The sequence below is a fragment of the Lygodium microphyllum genome, chromosome 20 (genome assembly GCF_053477565.2).
Source record: "Lygodium microphyllum isolate KBCC chromosome 20, Lygodium_microphyllum_v1.1.10, whole genome shotgun sequence".
Classification (NCBI taxonomy): Eukaryota; Viridiplantae; Streptophyta; class Polypodiopsida; order Schizaeales; family Lygodiaceae; genus Lygodium; species Lygodium microphyllum.
Window position 1 is genome coordinate 70574396 of NC_141154.1, and position 21921 is coordinate 70596316.

The 21921-nt window shown below is 40.1% G+C and overlaps 1 protein-coding gene across 1 annotated transcript in view; it reads right to left on the bottom strand.

Annotated features, from left to right (window-relative positions):
* LOC148019007 (uncharacterized) overlaps window positions 1-17410 on the bottom strand; it is a 39843-nt gene extending 22433 nt beyond the window's left edge. The window contains exons 1-3 of the mRNA XM_087701290.1: window positions 16812-17410; window positions 16512-16691; window positions 16109-16364 (exon numbers count right to left, since the gene is read on the bottom strand). Of these exons, the coding sequence (XP_087557416.1) occupies window positions 16109-16364; window positions 16512-16691; window positions 16812-17410 (1035 nt within the window). The remainder of the gene's footprint in view (window positions 1-16108; window positions 16365-16511; window positions 16692-16811) is intronic.
* Window positions 17411-21921: the final 4511 nt, after the last annotated feature.

Genomic DNA, 21921 nt, shown 5'->3' on the forward strand with positions numbered 1-21921 from the left:
AGAAGGGGGCTAAATTTGTAGCCAAAGCGCCTATAGCTATGGCGGAATAACCGGGTATTCATGTTGGTCTGGCACTTAAAGGTGATGTTGTGGATGAATTAATTAAGGGCATGCATGATTTGAGGCTGAATTTGACTGAAATCAATGTAAAGGTCAAAAAATTGGATGTCAAGGTAGAAGAGAAGGGTCGGGCAATAGCCCAAAGGCTGTATAGAGAGGGATACAAGAAAATATGTATTTGGTGCGATAGTTTACAACATGATAAGTGAGATTGTACATCCTACCGTGAAATGGAAGTGAAAAAGTTAGTCTTTTGGAAAGATGGAAAAATACATGCAACTGAAACTAGTCTTTCAATACATCCAAATTTTGGAAATGGTGGTATGCAAAAGAGATTGGAAGAGATGGCTACAATGTTGAGATATCGAGCTCCACTCATGATATGCCAGGGTGACCGTTGTGCATTTATGTCACCGACTTGTCAGTTGCAGATGCGGTTGGTACACCGCCCATGAATAATAGCTAGATGACAGCTATCCTTATCTACTCTAGTTCGTGGCTCAGTTAGTATGCCACCTTAGTTAGTTGAGTTTGGTTTGAGACCCATATATAGGGTTCTTCTATTTCTTTGTACTAGAGTTCTTTTTGGCTTACACAACTAAGAAGAGGAAAACTATTTTCAGCCTCCACCTTTGTGTGTATTCCCCCATTGTTCAAGCAAGAAAGCTACAAGTGAGACTCCTTCCTTCTCTCCCACAATCTTGACATGGTATCATAGCCTTGTTCGTGGTAAGGAGCTCAAGAAAGCAAACCAAGTTCGCGGTGTTCTGGTAAGAGGACCAGTGTTGCTTTCATTTTTCTGTTTTGGGAGCAAGTCTCTGCAGGTAGCACAGCCGGGAAGTGCAAGAGTGCATTGTCTCAGATTGAGACGCCCTTCGCGGTGTAGCAAGAGGGCAGTATATGCTGCGGGAGAGGGCTTTAGCCCATGGTTGCTCTTTTTTTTTAATTTGAGGCCATTTCGGGGCCTGTTTTGGAGGCAGAAGTTTTCTGCACGCACTCAAAAAAAGGCCCTGTTTTATGCTGTGCGACCATTGTTCTACAGGTCGGTGAAAAGTTACTGTAGAAATTGCATCGTATGCCTGTGCGCAGAGACATTGGGAGTTACAGAATCATCCTTATTGCTTGTTGATGCAAAATCATCACTAGGAAGTGACTGTGTGGTCAAATACCACTTTTGTCAGTTTTGCAGATTTGCCCTTGTGAGGCTGAAGCTGTGTTCTTTGCAGTGACATAATTTTTTGCAGTGTTCTGTAATGGCGTCTGATTCTCTTTCACAGATTGTCACTGAAAAGCTTGACAAGAAAAACTTCAAAGCATGGAAGTTTAGAATGACGAATTTCCTTATGGGAAAAGGATATTGGGAATTTGTTGCAGGAAATGAAGAAGAACCAGTTCTTCCTGATGTTCCCACTCAACAGCAAATGCAGGCATTTAAAGCATGGTATGAGAGAGCCAGGAAAGTTATGTACTGGCTGTCTATCAGCATTTCAGACTCTATGATTGTGCATATTCAAGATGCAAGTACGCCAAAGGAGGCATGGGATACTTTGTAAAAAATGTATAGCACAAATACGCAAGCCAGGAAAATGCAGCTCAAGCAAGAGTTGCACAATGTGCAAAGAGAAAGTATGAGCATCAATGACTACCACATGAAGGTGAAGAAGATTGCAGATGCACTTGCTTCCATTGGGTCACCAGTGGAAGATGATGATTTAGTTTCTGTGACCTTGAATGGTCTAGGAAAGGATTATGTATAGTTCCGAACATCCATTTCCGTCCGTGAAAGATTTTCTGATTTTGAGGAGTTGATTGCTCTTCTAATTTCTGAGGAGCAGAGAAATGGTGGTGCATCTTCTTCAGGAGGAACTTCAAAAGAAGCTGTCTTCTACTCAAATGCTGGAAGAGGTAGAGGCAGAGGTAGAGGAGGCCGATTTGGAGGCCGTGGTAGAAATCAGAATATGCAGCAAACTCAAGAAAACCAGTCCTATGGAGGAGGACCTTGTAACTCTAGAGGCAGGGGGAGCCAAAGAGGTCGTGGTAGATGGCAAAGAGGCCAAAATGCAAACAGCAATGTTGAATGCTACTACTGTGGTAAAATGGGTCATATGGCTAAAGACTGCTATAAAAAGCAGAATGACATCATGAATGGAAAACTGCAACAAGGAAATTATGCATCTTCTAGTAGACAGGGTGATGACAGAAATGAGCATTTGTTTATGGTGCAGCACATGACCAATTCTGTGATGTGCAGAAGAAAGTAACGATGTGTGGTATGTTGACTCAGGTGCATCAAACCACATGACAGGTCATGCAGAATGGATGCAGGATGTAAGAAAAATGGAAAAACTAGGATTTTGGAGACTGGTGATGATACTACACATCCTATTGTGCAGATTGGAAATATTCCTTTGTCTATGCAGGATGGGAAAAAGAAATACCGGTCGGATGTATTTCATGTCCTGAATATCACCAAGTGTATGCAAGTTCCAATTTATAATACCAAGAAAGGAAAAGGAGGAGACTTGTCGAGTGACTTGAGGAGATGGAGGGTTGAGGTCGTTACACCCTCTCTCTTCCTTTATCTTCTCCTCTCACGCTTCATTTCCCTCTCTCCCATTTTGGCACAACACTTGCCTTCTTGTTCTTGTTTCTTTCTCTTATGCTTAATGCTCATTTTTATGGAGAGTGAGGAGGAAGAAGAGGGTGATGATGGTTTGGATCTATCAATCTTTTGTGTGTCATCTCTCTTGTGTGTTATGAGAGTATGGTTCTTGGTGAAGAAGAAGGAGTTCTCTTGCAGGTTTTTCATGGCTAGCAAATGTATTTGCAACCTCTACTTAGCCGAGTTCATGGTTATCATGGTGTCATGGCAGGGGGACTGTTCATTTTGTACACTAGCCAGGAAGAGGTGGTCATGGAGCTTTCAAGAGAAGTATTTGTAGCTATATTTTGGGCCATGGAAAGTATCATTTCTTGGCTGTATGCTCAAGAAGAATAGATGGGTTTTGTAGAATCAAGAAGAAGAAGGCTTTATCAATGAGAAGATGGAGAAGAAGATGAGTTGATAAGTTAATGTTTCCACATAACATTTTCCACCAATTCCACTGTGTCTCTCTCTTTCCTCTCTTTCCCTTTATTCTTCTTCATCACCCCCTCTTCACCGACATTTCACTCTTCCTTCCTCCCATACCCTCCATGTGTGCCATTGTTGCCGGCCTAGTCCTATCAAGAGGCAAGGTTTTCCATGACCTGTCCAATAGAACCAACCTCATCAAGAAACTCAGTCCTTCCTAAGTGTTGTCAAGACAAACAATCTCACTAGCTATCTCTCACAGGCCTATCATAAGTTGTATGTGAGCTGATATGATAACATCTAGACAAGAAGAATTGTAGCTCACCTTATGCAGTGACCGTGATGGCAGCCAAACGCAAAGAAATGTGCTGGCATTAGATTCGTCCAATTCTCTTTCATGCTCCTTCCTTCATTTCACAGGGCAGACTTGACACCTTATCTTTCTTATCTTCCACCACGTAGCAGATCCATCAGAATCCCTTTCTGAAAAAACAATATTAATGATCAAACCTTCCCATGAGTCTTGTTTCTATGCTCTTCCTTCTTTCTCTCATATGCTTGGATCTAAGAGTAATTCATATACTCTTCTTGCTTTATCAAGAACCCTTCTTCATAATATGCACAAGATTTCTCATAAAATGTTATATTTCATTTCTTTTTCTCTTTGTTGATGTTCTTTATAAAGTCTACACCTCTTTTCCTTTTCAAAATTCATGTTCCGGATGGGAGAACTTCATAATCATATCCTTTGCAAGGGATGCACTTCATTTTTATATCTTTTTGGGATTTCTTCATAAGCTTCATGGTGTGGTTGTTTTTTTTGTCTATCCTAAGTGTGAAGTTATTATTGTGTGCAAGTTGGTTAAGAGCCCTAACTTTTGTGTGCTAAGTGAATTTTTGTGGTGAGCTTATAACCTAGCCTCAACATCCTAGTTCCATCTTTCTTTTGGGTGTTATTCCTCTCCTTATCCAATGGCAATTTGAAGATCAACAAATAAAATGAAGACCAATGATGAAGATGAAGATTTGTTCAAGTTGACCATGGTTCTTCTTCAAATTTGTTTGCGGGGACGCTTCACAAAATGATAACTAGGAAATAAATGCAAATATAGGCACCAAAATGTGCTCAACATGGGAACATATTTTAAGAAATGGCATTTTTCTTTTGTACTCTCTTGTAAAAAAATCCAATATGAAGCAATGTAAAATGCGTAGTCCAAAAGGCTCATGTGATAAAATATTGTCATGGGAAAAGGGATGGTCAACACCTTTTGTCTTATTGTCAAAATTGAAGGGTCTTTACACCTTAGCAAAATGTATGCAAGTTCAAATTTATAATACTAAGAAAGGAAAAGGAGGAGGCTTGTCAGGTGATTTGAGGAGGTGGGAGGTTGAGGTGGTTACACCCTCTCTCTTCCTTTATCTTCTCCTCTCATGCTTCATTTTCCTCTCTCCCATTTTGGCACAACACTTGCCTTCTTGTCCTTGTCTCTTTCTCTTATGCTTCATGCTCATTTTTATGAAGAGCGAGGAGGAAAAAGAGGGTGATGATGGTTTGGATCTATCAATATTTTGTGTGTCATCTCTTTTGTGTGTATGAGAGTATGGTTCTTCGTGAAGAAGAAGGAGTTCTCTTGCAGGTTTCTCATGGCCAACAAAAGTATTTGTAGCCTCTACTTAGCCGGGTTCATGGTTCTCATGGTGTTGTGACAGGGGGCTCTTCAACATACAGCCAGCCCAATCCGCATCACAACAATAACTTATAAGCTCTCAACAGGATTACGATGCTCATAGAACAACCCATAAGACATTGTACCCTTCACATATCTCAAAATCCTCCTCTTAGCATTTAGGTGAGGTTTCCTTGGCTACTACATAAACTGGCTTATCAAACTAACTACATAACTCAAGTCCAATCTAGGAATAGTAAGGTAGATTAGACTCCCAACCATCTATCTATACATAGTCACATTCTCTATCACATTCCCTATATTAACAACCAGCTTTACACTCTACTCCACTAGAGTGTCCACGGGTTTGCATTCTAGCATGCCATACTTCTCCAACATATTCTGTGCATACTATTTTTATATCATCCATATCCCATGAGTTGTACACATAACTTCAATCCCTAAGAAAAAATTCAACTCTCCCAAGTTTGTGATATGAAATTCTTTATGCAACATAGCTTTTATGTCATCAATGCCCTATATATCATCACATGTGATCAGCAAATCATCTACATAGAACACCAAAATCACATATCATGTCTCTATTTTTCCTGGAAAATAGGCTATGATAAGCTTTACCTAGCTAAAATCTGTAACATCTCTCCCATGCCTCCCCCATGAGAAACCCCCTTTTTAAAATCTTTTTAAAATTAACTCAAAAATTTTTACCTCTCTCTCTCTCTCTCCCTACCAACAGCATGTTGGGGAGAGAGAGAGAGAGGGAGTAAGAGTGGTAGAGGAGGGCATGCACCCCCAGGTGTAGGGGTGGCGGCCATCAAACGGCCATCTCCTCCCCCATGAACCACCCCCTCCCCACTATATAAGGGGAGCCCCCCCCTCGGTGGTCTCAGGTGCCGCCCCCTGCTCCGTCTTCAACGCCAGCCCCCCTGCTCCACCTGACGTGCCACACCACTCCCTCTGCTCCGCCCGAAACGCTGCCAGCATGCCAGGACCGCCGCCACACTCATCATCATCATTCTCGTCTCCATCACGATGTTGTCAAGGCCCCCTGTCATAAAACAAGAAATTAAAAAAGCTTCTTGAGAAGCTTCCACAAAAAAGCTTCCTAGGGGGTGTTTCACCCGCAGACCGCGGAAGGACACAACTCGTTTGTGAAGGGAGTTCCCTTGTTGCAGGAAGGAAGGACTACCAGCTTGCATAGAATTTTAGCACACCCTCCACTTGCCCGACTTATTCTGAAGTCCCAATTGCGATGGCCCCCAAAGCGCCACACAAGAGGAGCACACGCGGGAGTAAGAGGAGCACATGTAGGAGTCCCCGCCCGAAGCACATGAATCGATAATACCTCTCTTGTGGATGTTCATGTTCCATCAAATTCACCTTCTTCATTTCCGCATGATATGGGTATTGCATTTTTGAATATATGGTTCAGGTGTTAAAAGACTGATGCTAGTGGATCTAGAATAGGAGCAATCCTTATGCAAGATAATCATCCTATAGCCTACTCTAGCTGTAAACTAAAACCATCTGAACTTAAATATTCTACCTATGATAAAGAATTGCTAGCTATAGTACAAGCCTTACGTCAATGGAAACATTACTTAATGGGTTTTGAATTTATGATCAAAACAGACCAACAAAGCATTAGATATCTCCTTAGTCAACCCCAAATATCTGACAGACATATTAAATGGGCAGCTTTCATTCAAAGTTTTCATCCCCTTATACAATATTAAACCAAGAAAAGAGAATGTTGTAGCCAACTCTTTAAGTAGAAGACCGACAATTCATAATATTTCTGTGATATCATTTGATTCCCTTATCCCTATGAAAGATACTTATCATCAGGATCTTACTTTTCAAGCTGATTGGAATAAATTAGTTGCAAATAATTGGATTCCTATTGATTCACTGTCTTAAAATAATGGATTCATGTTTTATGAAAAAAGATTATGTGTGACAGTTCCATTTAGATCATTTGTTTTGCATGAGATTCATTCTCCTCCATATCAAGGTCATAGAGGTATTATATCTACTTTGCGTACATTAACTGAAGATTTTTATTGGCCACATATGGACACTAATGTATCTAACTTTGTATCTGAATGTTTAGTTTGTCAATGAGAAAAAGGACACCATGGTAAACAATATGGTTTATTGATGCCACTATCTATTCCATCACGACCATGGGAACAGATATCAATGGATTTTATTACTGGTTTACCTAACACTAGAGCTAACCATGATATGATTTGGACTGTTGTAAACAGGTTTAGAAAACAAGCATATTTCATTCCATGCAAGAAAACTTTAACTGCATCTAAAGCTGCTCAATTGTTTTTGAAAACTATGTTTACTAATCATGGTTTACCAAAAGTTATTATTTCTGATCGTGACTCTAGATTTTGTAATAATTTTTGGATTACTTTGTTTGCTAACTTAGGAACAAAGATTGATTTTTCATCTACATTTCATCCTGAAACAAATGGACAAACAGAAGCTACTAACAGTACTATTTTAGATCTTTTACGTGCTTACACTATTTCAAAACCACACACATGGGATACACATCTACATTTACTTCAGTTTGCATATAACAATACACCACATATAGCTACAAAGAAAGCACCATTTGAAGTTATTTATGGATATAAATTGCCTGCACCTGTTGCATCATTATCAAACAAAATTCAGACTGTTGATGATATTGCTAACATGCATGCCACTATCTTTGATGAAGTTAAAGATATGATTGCCAAAGCCCAGCAATCATATACAAAACAAGCAAATAAGAAAAGACATGCTATGAATTTTAAAGTTTATTATTATGTTTGGTTACGAATAGAAAAACGTAGATTACAAAGTGTAGATAAACACCCAGTTGTGAAATTAGCACCTAGATTCTATGGACCATTCAAGATCATACACAAAATCAATGACAATGCATTTAAACTAGAACTACCACAATACTGGAAAATCCACAACACCTTCCATATCAGTTTATTACGACCCTTTAGAGGCCAATTACCTGTAGACCCTGTCTATGAAAACCCACCTTTGCTAGATGATGAGACTGAAATCCTTGAGCCTGAAACTATTATAGGTACTGACTTTATGACCACTAGAACTGGCCGTAGATATTCTAGATATTTAGTCAAGTTTAAAAACCATCCTGTTGAAGAGACCCAATGGATGCACGCTAGAGACTTAAATGCTTTCCCCACTCTGTTAGCTCCACATTGAGCTAATAGCAATTGAGGACAATTGCTATCCCATCCCGGGGGTATGATGCCAGGAGGCATATTTCACGGTGGATTCCGTGAGTTTTACGATGGATTCCGTAAGATTTTATTACCGGGGCTCATACACAAAGTGGATTCTTTGTGCGAGAAGTTGATGGGGACGCCTATCCTTTTCGGGCGTTTTGTTAATTTAGTGTGTACATGGGTGATTCCATAGCGGGTGATTCCGCAAAATACATATTTAAATTAATAAACGTTTATGAGTTTAGAGTGCACACTCGTGATAAATTAAGGTTAGGATTGATTTCTAACCAATTTATTCATGTAGCTGAAGATTGCTAGATATTCACTTTTGTCGGTTTAATTGCATTATTTTACTAACGATTGTGAATGCTTCAGTTGATGTGTAGAGCGAGCAGTGGTGGCAGTGGAAAGCATTGGAAGATAGTGTGTATTCAAATTTATCGTCTATCAAAGCGCTTGATATTTATTTATTATTTTTGTATGCGCATGGGCGCACGATTCAGATATTTGTATTTGGACATTGTATTTGGGTACGCCTGACTTCTTGGGCATCCATTAGCTTTAATTCTATTTGGCAGAAAAGCAAACTCAAAAGCTAAAGCGTGCTATTTTGTAATTTGGGCTATTATTTGAGCTTGAAGATGATTAATATATGAAATACATGCTTTGTGGAGCGCTCACACAAGGCATGGGGGGAGATTGCACCCAATTGGTCTCTTGTTCATGTCGTACAAGCTTTCTACATTGATTTGTGTGCAAAAAGTAGAGTTCTTTTGTTCTTGGGGACCTTCTGATGCTCACTACGTGTGCTTACGGCATCCAATCTGTGCACCAGTTCTTGACATGTTATATTGAGAACATGTAGCCAATACTAACCTCCCCTTTTAGAAGCAAACTCTCTTCATCAAAAGGCCACAAAAAATAGATCAACCATAGTTATGGTTCCAACCTTTAGGCTATGATACCATACTGAAGCTCATCCTTTCAGAGTCATATTAAAGAACATCATTAAGTGTCCTTCATATTGGATTCAACAATTGAACATTAGCTTTGGAAATTCATTAATTTAAAGTTTCGCATCTTCCTCTATTAACCCATTAAAAATGGGAAGAGGAGATCCTAAGGCTGGCAAGTCTAGCATTCTTGTTGAGATTGCAATGGGTTGCGCCATTACGATCGGATTCACTAAAGGAGTTTGAACGATGGGAACTATTACTCCACTTGAAGTGGGTTGACTAACTGGAAGAGGGGAAGTACTAGAACTTTCTCCTCCTCCTAATGGACTATTCTTGGAACTAGGGTTTCTAAGACCCCTCCCTTGTACGGATATCGGACCACTCCATTGAGGAGAAAATATCCTAATAATTTTGGCTCGTTATCTAGTCCTTTCAGCTCTTTCTTGCTTCTGAAGCTTGGCTTCACAGTCTTTTGGGTCTATTTCACTGCCTTCAGGCATACACTAATAAACTGGTCCTTATTGACCAAGATTCGCACACCGGCACTTATTAGCAAATCTTGACAAATGCACCACCTATCAGGACCTAAAACATGCCCAACACTAGCTCTATACCCCACCACCTCACGGCTAGGAGCGTCGGAAGGCTATGTGAATGTAAACTTCAACCGTTGTGGTGGTTACAGATTTTTCATAATTTTTCCAAGTCTCGAATTGAAGGAAGACAACTTCTCAGTCATTTCGAACTTAAAGCCATGTGCATGATTTTTCAGATCATCAATTGAATGTCGGACAAAGAAGCTGGAAGCCGAGCATGAAAGGACCAAGAGGAAGTGTGAAAGGGACATGGAGAGGAGAGTTGAAAGGATATGACCCTAAGGCAGCCTACTCCACCCCCTGCCCCCAATAGAAATTGACAAATCATGGGGGAAGGGGGGGCCATTTTTTCGTGGAAAAAGAAGAAGAAGGTGCCATGTTCATGGCAACAATTAGGTGGGAGGGGAGGGTTGGAGCTGAAAAACAGCTGCTAGATCTAAAGACATCAACCTGATCCTCCATTTTTTCACTCTCCATTGCTTGTCTTTGCTCAATTAATGGCTGTTTCGGATAAGAATAACTGAATCTAGTCTTTCACTCTCCTCTCTCTCTCTCTCTCTCTCCTTGATGCATGTTTCCATGGTTCGATCTATGTGAGAAGGGGGTGGGATGATTGGAGAGATCTCGATTGGGAGATGATGCTGAGACATGATGGAGCATAGATGGATGTTTGGAGTGTTAACGGTTGTTAATAAGTGTCAGCAACCTTCCAAATGCGAGATGTGTGTTAAATAAAGCGAGGTTTTATGAGTAAGTGATAAATTTCATCATAAAATCACAAATAAAACAAAATTTTAAGTGATATTATTAGCCAAAAAAGTAAAAACAAACCTAAGACATCATCTCAAAGGCCTCTAATACAAGCACATGGTATCAACTTGCAAGGTGATGTGGTGGGGCAATGAAAACAACTCAATAATTGAATATTTTTCATGACATCTTCACTAGTAGATATAGCCTTTGAAAAAACAATATAGTTCATACTGCAATTATAATGACCTAATACAATATCACACTTTATAGTGAAAAAATCACCAAATTAGCATGAATCACCACTAGAAATATGAATAGAAGTACCCAATGTAACCTCCACAAATGCATGAATGATTGAATTGTACTACAAAAAACATATACATCTAGTATGTACATAGTGTTTCAACTCTCAAATAGTCCTTTCTTCCAAAACTAGAGTTGGCATTTTCATTCTCTTTTTCAACTATACCTATATTAACAACTACTCTTTATGTATGTCAAGGATATTATTAAGGTGAAAACTATGTGCCTAGGGAGTGAAAAGTGTATGTGTGTGCTTGGACTTATGGGACAAGGATAAAGTGTTGTATAGATGCACTAAGGGCATTGGGTGCATGGTTGATGGTTGTATGTGATGACTGGCCTACACATTGTTGACTAGGGTGACTACCCTAGTTTGTGTGATGAACGTGGGGTGTAGTTTCTTAAGCATGCCAAATTGCTCCTAGTTGCATGTGCTCAAGCACTCTCATCTAATCATATTAAAGTGCATGTAATCAAGTGATCTTGACTCAATATGGTTGAGTATAGCACCTACAACACTCAAATGGTAAAAACACGATGTATTTGAGTGTTATTAGTATCTTGTGGTTGAGTGCTAAAAGCACTATTTGATCAAGTGCAATAAACCATGTAATGTCAAAAAACCCTAATTAGACCCTATGATGTCAAATTGGATCCTCATGGTAAAGAAACTATATCATTTTGTCATGAAACCCTAATGATTAGAAAGGAACCCTCCTTAGCAAGGCTATGCCAATGCGGCCTTGTGTGCACAATTTTCATTACAATGCTATGTTATTCGATTAAGAGTACACTGTAAACTGAAGCACATAGTGAATGGCAAATCAACAAATAAGAGAATGCAAATAGCCTTTGACATATGATTTACACAAAAAAAAAGGATGCAAACACAATGTAGCATAGGATGAATTAGGTACTTAAGGTAAATGCCCTCAGGGAGGTTTTCAAGTCACCATAAGCCTTCATACTAATTGAAAACTACCACGCCATGAACCTTCCCACTATTGAAACCCCACACAAACCACAATCTCTTCTTCCTTACCTAGGGAGACTCTGTAGGCACAACTTACTATAGAGAATTATTAATCAACAGTTTCGATGCCTTTTGCATGAGATAGTTATATAGCAAGTCATCATAGTGAGGCTCCAACAGTAGGAAGGAGAAACTCATTACAAGATTAGTCATTTGGCATGCTCCACACCTTGATGCACTCCACAAATCGTCAATGTTAGAAGGAAAGATATGTTGTGAGAGGAAGGAAGAGGACCCTGAGGGTCCACCTTATAGAACATGTCAGATACTATGTGAGTTCAAAAGAAAAGGTATTATATTTAGTAAAATTTATAGGATTATATTTATAAAAGGGATTTTTAATTTACAATTTGAAAAAAATTCATAAGTTTAGTAAATTAAAAGGGGGTCATTTTAAGGCCTTATAGTATATAAAGAAAGGGAATTTCTTAGTATCCTTTAAATGCATGCTATATAGATAATTTCTTATAGGTGGACCACCTAGGGGGAGGGAAGGGGGATAGCTAGAGATATATTGAGAGAAAAAGGAAAGGGAAGAGGGGAAGAGAGGGTGCTAGAATAGACAAAGGCAAGGAGAGAGAGTAAGAGAAATAAGGGTTTGAAAAATAGAGTGTTAGATAGAGAGAGAGGGAGGGAAAGGGAGAGGTATAGGCACTGATATGTTGAGAGGAGGAGGCAGATATATGTTGAGAGGAGGGAAAGGAAGAGAGTGCTAGAGACAAAGAGAGGGAGAGGGATAGGTAGAGTTATAATGAGAGGAGGAGGCAGAGATATGTTAAGAGGAGGAAAAGGAAGAGAGGGAGGGTGCAAGAATAAAACGAGTGAGGGAGAGAGAGTAAGAGAAAGAAAGGTTAGAGAAAGGGAGTATTAGAGAGAGTATGAGCTAAAGTGAGGGAGAGTTAGTGAGAGTTAGAGAAATAGGGAGGATTAGGGAGAGTTGAGGAGGGTTGAGTTAGTTTCAATTAGTTAGAGAGTTAGTAAGGGTGTTTCATTTATAAGTTAGAGAGTTTGGGAGAGCTACTTAGTGAGGGTTAGTTAGTTTATAGTTAATGAGGGCTAGATAGTTAGATTATAGTTAGTGAGAGTTAGTTAGTTACTTCATAGTTAGTGAGAGTTAGTGGGTCTTAGTTAGTTAGTTCGCAGTCAATTAAGAGAGTTGGCTAGCCAGTGAGAGTTAGGGAGGGTTAGTTACGTTTTTGTTAGAAATTTAGAGAGATGTGTAGCTATTTAGAGAACACAAAGAAAACATAGAAATAATTGCAAGAAAATCTACTTTGTAGCATCAACAAGTATCTTTTTTTATCTCTTCATAGAACCAAACAAAGAAGACAACAGGAACAACAATAATGTCTTCACAGAGCATCATAAACATAATCTCTCATCAGAAATTTGTGTGTTTGTAGTACGGATGCATATACACATATGAACTTCGAGGGTTTATTTTAAATTAAAAATCATGTGGATTATAGTGCAATGGCGGGGGTTCCTTTTACAAGGTTAATGGTTAGGTTCTTTTTAACTAAAAATTAGGAAGTGCATTCTATTAATTTGGTGGTATAGTGGTTAGTTAATTTTATTACAATAAATGGTATGTTATGGTCCATGTGAAGGAGGGGAAAAAAACTTGGCATGTGTGAAACATCCACAAGAGATAATGGCACACAAGAAACTATAGGAAAAACATGTATGCAAAAGGGATCACCAGTGTCACACAAAATTCACGGGGGGTTCGTGAAGGTCACTCACCGCAGGGACGCTTTGCGATGGGAGAACTCAACATAAAATAACTAACCAAAAGAATTTTAGTTTCAAGACGAATGAGAACAAAAATTCTTTGATAGACAAGATACAAGATGAAAAGACTATTGGATATGATGAAAAGACATATGAATAGCTCCAGATGGAAGTTGTGATCACAATTTTTTTCATTAGATGTTGTAGAGATTTTGTGGGGGGTTTCGTGAAAGTCACTCATCGCGAGGATGCTTTGCAAAGGGAGAACTCAACGTAAAATAATTCACTAAAAGAATTTTAGTTTCAAGACGAATGAGAACGCAAATTCTTTGATAGACAAGATAGAAGATGAAAAGACTCTCGGATATGATCAAAAGACATATGAACAGCTCTAGATGGAACTTGTGATGATCAATTGTTTATTGATTTGAAGCCAGGTACGCTCGAACTGAAAGAGAAGAGAAGAAGATGGAAGGAGAGAACTTCAAGAAAGGTGAGGAGCTCAACGCTCGAACTCAAGCCACTCTATGGAACTTGATGACAATCTTCAAAAGTAGGTGAGAAGCTTAAAGCTCAACTCAAACCACCTTCATAAGCGACTCGATGGCGGAAACTTCAATGTAGGTGAGGGACACTACATTCAACCTCAAGCCTTTTCTCCCGAATTCGATGGCAATCTTCGAAGAGATGAGGAGCATTAAGCTCAACTCAAGAGCCTCTCACACACGGTCTTCATGGAGAAATGAAGAAGGGTGAGGTCTAACTCCTCGTACACCTCCTCTTATATAGATTTTCCTTCCACACATTGAGGGGCTTTTAAAAAAAAACTCTAGTTTGTTTAAAGCTAGCTTTAAAACCTTTAAGCGTGTAAGAGAAAAAATGATAGGCTTAATAACTTAAAGCTTTTAAGCTTTAAATGACTAAAGCTTTTTAAAGCTTTAAGAGTATTCCTTTTCGGCACCTTCGCGTGTCGTCTGAAAAATGACGGCAATGGTCTCGATGATGATAGATCACTTCAGATTGTTCACAGAGACACCATGCTCAGAGCTCCTCTAGTCCTGCTAATGTTCTAGATCTGATGTGCCAGCTTTCCTCATCAACGTCGTCATCCTCCTCCTCATCAGGTCGAAGTGCAGACACGGTCCTCTGATGCACCTTGTTGTGAGGCGATGGAATAGTATTGTTGCAGGGGCAAGCAGACACGTCGACAGACTATCTATTTATCTGTTTTTGCAGTACTAGGACAGCATATCTCACAACCCAACACAGCATTATCATCTTTAAATCTAGCACATGTATTTTGCAAATTACTGACACATCAAGGAAAGGATATAGCTACTGATTCTCCCCTAGCGCATATGGATAATCCAAGAAAAGAATGTGAAAATTGTTATCCACATGAAGAAATATGCACCTCGGTACCAGTAAAATATCATATTATTCAAAGCAATCTCCCTAAGTAGGAAAACTAGATTTCCTGCATGCATACTAATCTCTATATCAACAAAATTATAGCTCAAAAACATGCAAGCATAGTAAACACATCGGCAATGCAATGGTGTAAGTAAGTACGTGGAATAACAATGTTACACGTACTTACTTATAATTGAGGCAGAGACTAAGCACCACAAAAATAATTTCCATAAGAGACCTAGTCAAAATGAAGCCACAAAGGCCAAGCATAAGGCACCGACGTATTTCTAAGTACCATAGGCAAATGGCCGATGCCTACAAAAAAAGACAATGTCTCAAAGACGCCTAATGGAAAGAAATCTTCCTTTTCTTCGAGGAATCATTAACAAAATCCTCCTCCTTGAGCAAAATATGTGAAGGTGAAGCATTGCACGATTCCACAGTTTCCATTGGTAATCGCATGGGCGATGCAACGGTCCTACCTCTCTCTTCACCACCTGCATTAGAACAAAAATTACAATATAAGTACATGGAACAACTAACAAAGTTCATTCCATCCCAACAACAATAATACCTGGTCGAACATTTGTGAACCACTCCGTAGGTACTGACAAACGTTGATGCAGTGTCACAAAACAACCCAAATCTTTGAACCCATACTTAAACCAATGCCTCGGTATCTTATCTGTATGGGAGCGTTGAAATCTCTTCTTATGGTCAACCTCGTACATATGCACCCGAAAACATTGTGTGTATCCACAATGTACAACTTCAATAAAAACTGGGAGCTTGATGTCAATATTAACATCATCATATAAACGCTCGATGACCCTTGCAAGTGTTCTTCTTATAATATTATCAGGAGCTATAGCGAGTAATGTGCATTGCAGCTCCTTTTGATAGTCAGAAGCTGGGTAATAGTGCCACTCCAGGGTAGGCATCTGCAAAAGTTAAATGAATAGTGAAATATGAAAAAATTACACTTCCAAGAGTATATGCCAACCAAACAGCGCATAGAGAGCAATTCACACATATGTAAAACCAACTTCCCTGCATGGTCATATATATGCAAAAACCAATGTACCTACATGGTCGTCAATAACTACATCTCCGCAAAGAAAGTAATGCACATTATTGCACCTTTCGAAGAACATCCTTGTATACAATGTTTGTGGTCATACCCCCATCCTCTTCACCCAATAGCACTTTCACACCATGCGAAGATTTTACCCTTGAAAATGCAACATACAGTTGACCATGTGTAAACACTGGTGCCTTTAGATAAAGCCCAACAATGAACAAAGTTTGCCCCTGTGACTTGTTGATTGTCATAGCGAATGCCAACCGGATGGGAAACTGTCTCCGCTTCATAGTGAATGGCAAATGTGTAGCATTTGAAATAAAAGTAATACGGGGAATAAAAACTCGTTCGCCCACATTTGCCCCTGTTATTATCTGAGCATCTATCACTTTCCTATTGAAAGCTCTGCATATCAATCGCGTACCGTTACACATACCCCTTCCTGGATTTAGGTTTCTAAGAAGAATAATAGGTGCATTTATCTTCAACAGCAATAAATGAGGAGGAAATCCACCTCCAAGGTCTAATGTATTTAAATACTCAACAGAGTACAAAAATGAGTCGTCGGTCTCTGCAATTGAATCTGCACTATAATACTGCCTGACCTCCCCTGGCATTAGTTGCAATGCACGATCATTCAAAGTAGCCACCTCTGTATTCCGCGAGGCAAGTATAGCTCGCTCACTAAAATACGACGTGTAGTCACCCACATTGGACACGTCACTGTAGACACTATCAATCAGTGTTTCGATAGAGTGCCCTTTTAATATCATGCCAGGTGGGACACACAACTTATCACAACTTTCGGTAACACCCACTCCATCCCCTATTCCTTGAATCCAATAGATGAACCCATTGTCCACCACACTACCAGCTGTCGACACTCGCATATTGCCAGATAGCCTTAGCACCCTTATGTAACACCACAAATCAGAGTAACACAATGCAGCATTAACAATATCCTCACGTGTTCCCTTTACCACAACAGGCAAGACTTGTCTAAAATCTCCCCCAAACAAAACAACTTTTCCACCAAATGGCTTATCACAGCTCATAACATCTCTTAGAGTTCTATCAACCGCTTCGAAGGCATGTCGATGGGTCATAGGAGCCTCATCCCACAAAATAAGGCTTGTTTGTCTCAATAACTGAGCAAGGTCACTTTGAACAGGAATATTGCAAGTGGATCGATTATTTAATTCTACTGGGATTTTAAACCGCGAGTGAGCTGTACGACCACCTGGCAAAAGCAAGGCAGCAATGCCACATGATGCTGTTGCCAATGCTATGCGACCACCACTGCGTACCTTCGCAAGCAAACATTTGTATAGGAAAGTCTTTCCAGACCCACCAGGACCATCCAAAAAGAATATATCCCCAGTATCTGTATCAACAGCTTCCATGACTGCACCGAAGGCAATTCTTTGTCCTTCATTCAACATTCCCTCCATGGATTCAGAAACCCTATGTTGTTCTGATATGTTGTATGCATATTCATCTTGCAAAAGAGGGTTAGCATGTAGTTGTGATTTTGGTTGATGAGGTTCAGGCAACCCATCAAAATCACAAAGTCTTCGTCCTACATGACGTAAAAGGTCTTGTAGATGCAACAAAGCCATGTTAGATGCCTCACGCTGCAGAACACCAAGAGAGGCATGCACGTGCTGTAACTGCAATCTATACATGATATCCTCTACCATTTGCACCATAAATCTTTCCCATAGATGGCCAGGCCGAGCTGGCTCACAAAAGACCAAAATTGCAACAAACAAAGTTCGGAGTTGAGCACCAGTTTGCACAGAGGCAGCTTCCTCTAAGCACACAACATATTCATCATCGCTCTCCAACATGCCCCTTGCAATGCAAGCATCCCTAAAAGTATCACAAATCATGCTATCAACAGTACGCAAATCTTCAAAAGAAGTACATCCCCGACACTCTGTTAAAAGCATCCGCAAATAGTAGAGCTCACCACAGGTAGGCGCCACAAAATACATCCGACCACATGTATTCCCACGCTTCCTTCTAGTCCACATCTTTTGTCGTGCATTCCACACCCAATACACTGGAAAGTCTTGATAACGAATAGTCCTAGCCTCTGGATGAATGCGGTTGCACACAAACCATTCAGTAAGAGTAGTTTTCTGAAGGTCTTCATTTTGCACAACATCTGGTATACTATCTGTATCCCGAAACACCACATAGTTCTCACCAGGCAAGTGTACCTGCAGACGTTGTATATCAGGCTTTTCATCGTGCAGTGCATAGTCATAGATCCGCCAACATGCCTCAGAGGCAGAAACATATCGTGCATCCAAATAACTTTGTATCTCGTCCACCTCGTGAGCATCGCCACCATTCTGGACTGAATCAACCCCAACAGAAAATTTGACGGTTGCACGATCATGCCCCTTGTACACATACTTATACAAATACCTCACAGCCGCAATTGTCGAGCAAACCTCTACATTTATGTGTGCATTGTATTTTTTACTCAAGAATGGATTATATGGAACAATCCATCGATTATCAATAACATTACCATTTATGATCACAGAGTTTCCATCATCTCGTCTTCGATAAACGGGATAGCCAGAACTATCAACTGTCGTCATGCCCACTAATTTTCGTGGGTAATCTTTAGTACATCTACCCTTGTCCATACAGGGACTCTTGGGGTTCAATCCTCCGCAAGGGCCATGAATGTTACACTTTGAAATTGTCTCAAATAAGGCTGGAAACTTAACTCTATTGGGTAACTCAGCACAAACCAGTCTATCGTAGTGACATGCTTCTGAAGGTTTGAAAGACGACTCTAAGATTAGCAAAGTATGAGAATGTGGTAGCCCCCTCTTTTGGAATTCAATCACAGTAACATAGCCAGCAACCTTTCCAAAGAGATCCTTTCGCAACAACGTACACATCAAATCAGCATGCTTTTTATGAAACACGCGAGCAGTCAAATCCGGACGATCATAAGCACTTTGCCCAGGCAATAAAGCATTAGTAATCTCCAACCACTTTGGATTGCATGTCATTGTTATAAAAAGGTCAGGTTTTCCCTTACATCGCACTATAGCCATGGCATCCTGATATAATTGATACATGTGCCTTGGTCCACCTGTGAATGACGACGGTAAAACTATCCTCTTGCCAACAGAGGCACCAACAATCGGCATTGTCCCATCATCGTTTGCCCCCACCATGTCTGCTAAGCCTTTATAGGCCTCCGATCGTAACACTGATTGATTCTGGCGACACCAAGTTAACCTGCATTGCTCTATACTACAATAAGCATCAACAATAAATTGCTGCAATAGTCGACCAGCACGCAATATGCACACCTCAGTATCTTCACGCACTTGAAGACGAAATGCATAAAACTGCATCTGGGTAACACAATTTTTATTGGACAATTCATATATGTTAACAGGAACACTAACATTACTATAGGGAACCTTTACATGCCAACCATCATCCCCCATAGGAAAAAGGAGGACATATAGCATTGGCATATATGCCCTATGCAAGTTTGAAATAGCAACACATCGACCACCCCGAGTGTAAACATGAATATCCCGACGATCAAGAGTACCCTCGTCACCCTGCCCTGGCATGATAGCTGCAACCTCAGTTGCTGCAGGAGCAGAGTATTGTTTACTGGTTCTTTGAATACCAAAAATACTCATTCTTAGTTCCTGCACGGGATTATTTTGCAATTGCAAACCCACTGACCTAAAAGCACGTGCATATATGTTGTGTCGATGCATCATACATTGAAGCTCCCCTAGCAAGTTTGGTAATAAATCATGCATAACCCCCAGTCTATTAAGCAACTCATGCTCGGTATCATAAACATACAGTTGTGCAAATCTTGGCCTTTCTTGACGCTGCACATCAGGAAGCAAAGTACCTATACGGTGGTAAACAGACCCATGCACTCTAAAGGTGTAACCATTCCCGATAACGGGTAGCTCATCAACATTAGCTCCGAGTGATACAAATGCAAGAGCGCTGTTGTATGCTCGTATGCTGTTTTTAAATATCCTACTCTGAGGGTGCATGCCATGCAACAAATCATGCAATGGCTGTGGTGGACGTTGCAACGGCGGCAACATTACTTTTCCATTTCGACAACAGTGTCTTCCAAACAAAATCGACCCTTGAACCCGAGTCTCGCATCTCCACAACTTAGCTGAACACCTTTCACACATCATACAAAGACTCCCCATGGAATGCACATCCGGCTCTTGAAATAGTAGTATTGACATTGCCGGGTGAACATCCGTTGCAGGCAAAGCATTTAAAATGGAGCACAATCCACCACTTTGGGGATCAAAAACAACAATATTATGAGCACGTGACTCATTAGCCACGGAATTTTCCACATTGTGGTGATTTCCAAAATCTAAACCAACATGCTGTTCAACTGGCTCATTATCCCCATTTACAAATTCAACACGGTGAGACACACTCTCACAAACGACTCCACTAAGATTTCCCCCATGTTGGCACATAGACATTGAAGCATTATTAACATGTGACTCAAAAGTCACATGATTAAGACCATTGCAACCACCCACTAATGGCAAAGCATTCGTCAAATCCACACCAAACTGTCGCTGGGCTTGAAATCCCCTAATGGTTCTATCCGGTGATGGCAAAACATTAGCCACATCTATACCTAGTTCACAATGACCATTTAGAATCTTCTCATGGAACGAATGGTTTTCAATGTCTCTTTGAATGGATCTACCACGATCTAAAATCCCTTTCCGAGCCCTGAGTCTAGCAACCTGCCGTCGCTCATACCTCGTGGAAGTAAGCATGTCCCTACGAACACGCAACACATAGTCTCTCCCAGTTGCTCGATGCGAACACCCCATATTGATCACTTGGCCACAAAACCTATTATCAACGTATACACACATTTAATATATAAATATGTAAATTTAAGATTAAATATCAAGACACAAAACCACTACAACCCAATCAATGTAAAAAGACGCTACACCAGCCCATTAGAGAGAGAGAGAGAGAGAGAGAGAGAGAGAGAGAGCCTGGTTGCTAAGATAGAAGTAACCTTGGTAATTAACAAAAGAAAGTAAACATGCAACTGAAGAAACGACTATCAATACACTTTATCAAAGGCATGGTTTGATTTCTAAACTAAATGTATTGCGTACATTCGATGTACACAATATATCAAATCTAAATATACCAACCATCATTGGAGTATCAAATCTGCTCCATGTAAATATCAAGAAAGAGACATCACGTCATACACACTCAATACATTTTACTCAAATACGCTTTGTTATATCAAAAGTGTTACACATCTTAGCACTTTTCATGTAGGCTTTACAAAAAGAAGCAAATATTATCATAAAAAGTGCCAGCCCATGCACTTTAAAATACGCAACACAATCTGAACCTATAAGTTCCACCCCAAGCAATTTTTGCATATACATAGCCTTCTTAGATGCGACCGTTCATCTGACGGCTCAATTGTTGCAACAAAGCATTAAACCTACTAACATTCATTTGAAACTGCAAGAACGGCAACCGACAACCCCTCTGGCAGATCACAGGTTCATGGTCATCTCCAAGCCCCCAAACGGAAGCCCACATATCGTTCACCAGCAGATTCATTAATCTGCTTGTCTCAGAAATAATTGCTGAAAGTGCCCTTACTTCACCACCCAAATCAGTCGACACTTGCTGGAGAACACCCTGCGTGTGTCTGGTCTCGCTGACAACACCATACAGACCTTTAGTCTGTTCATGTAGCTCCATTGAGTACATGGCAAGCGCACTATCAACACGCGTACATAAACTCGTCTGCATTTCCATCAACTCATTCATCTTGGCCTCAAGTTTTTTAAGGTCCGAAGCGTCCGAAGTAGCCCTTGTGTTTCTTCGAAACTTTGCAGCTCTTGTACATTTAGCAACATGTATCTCT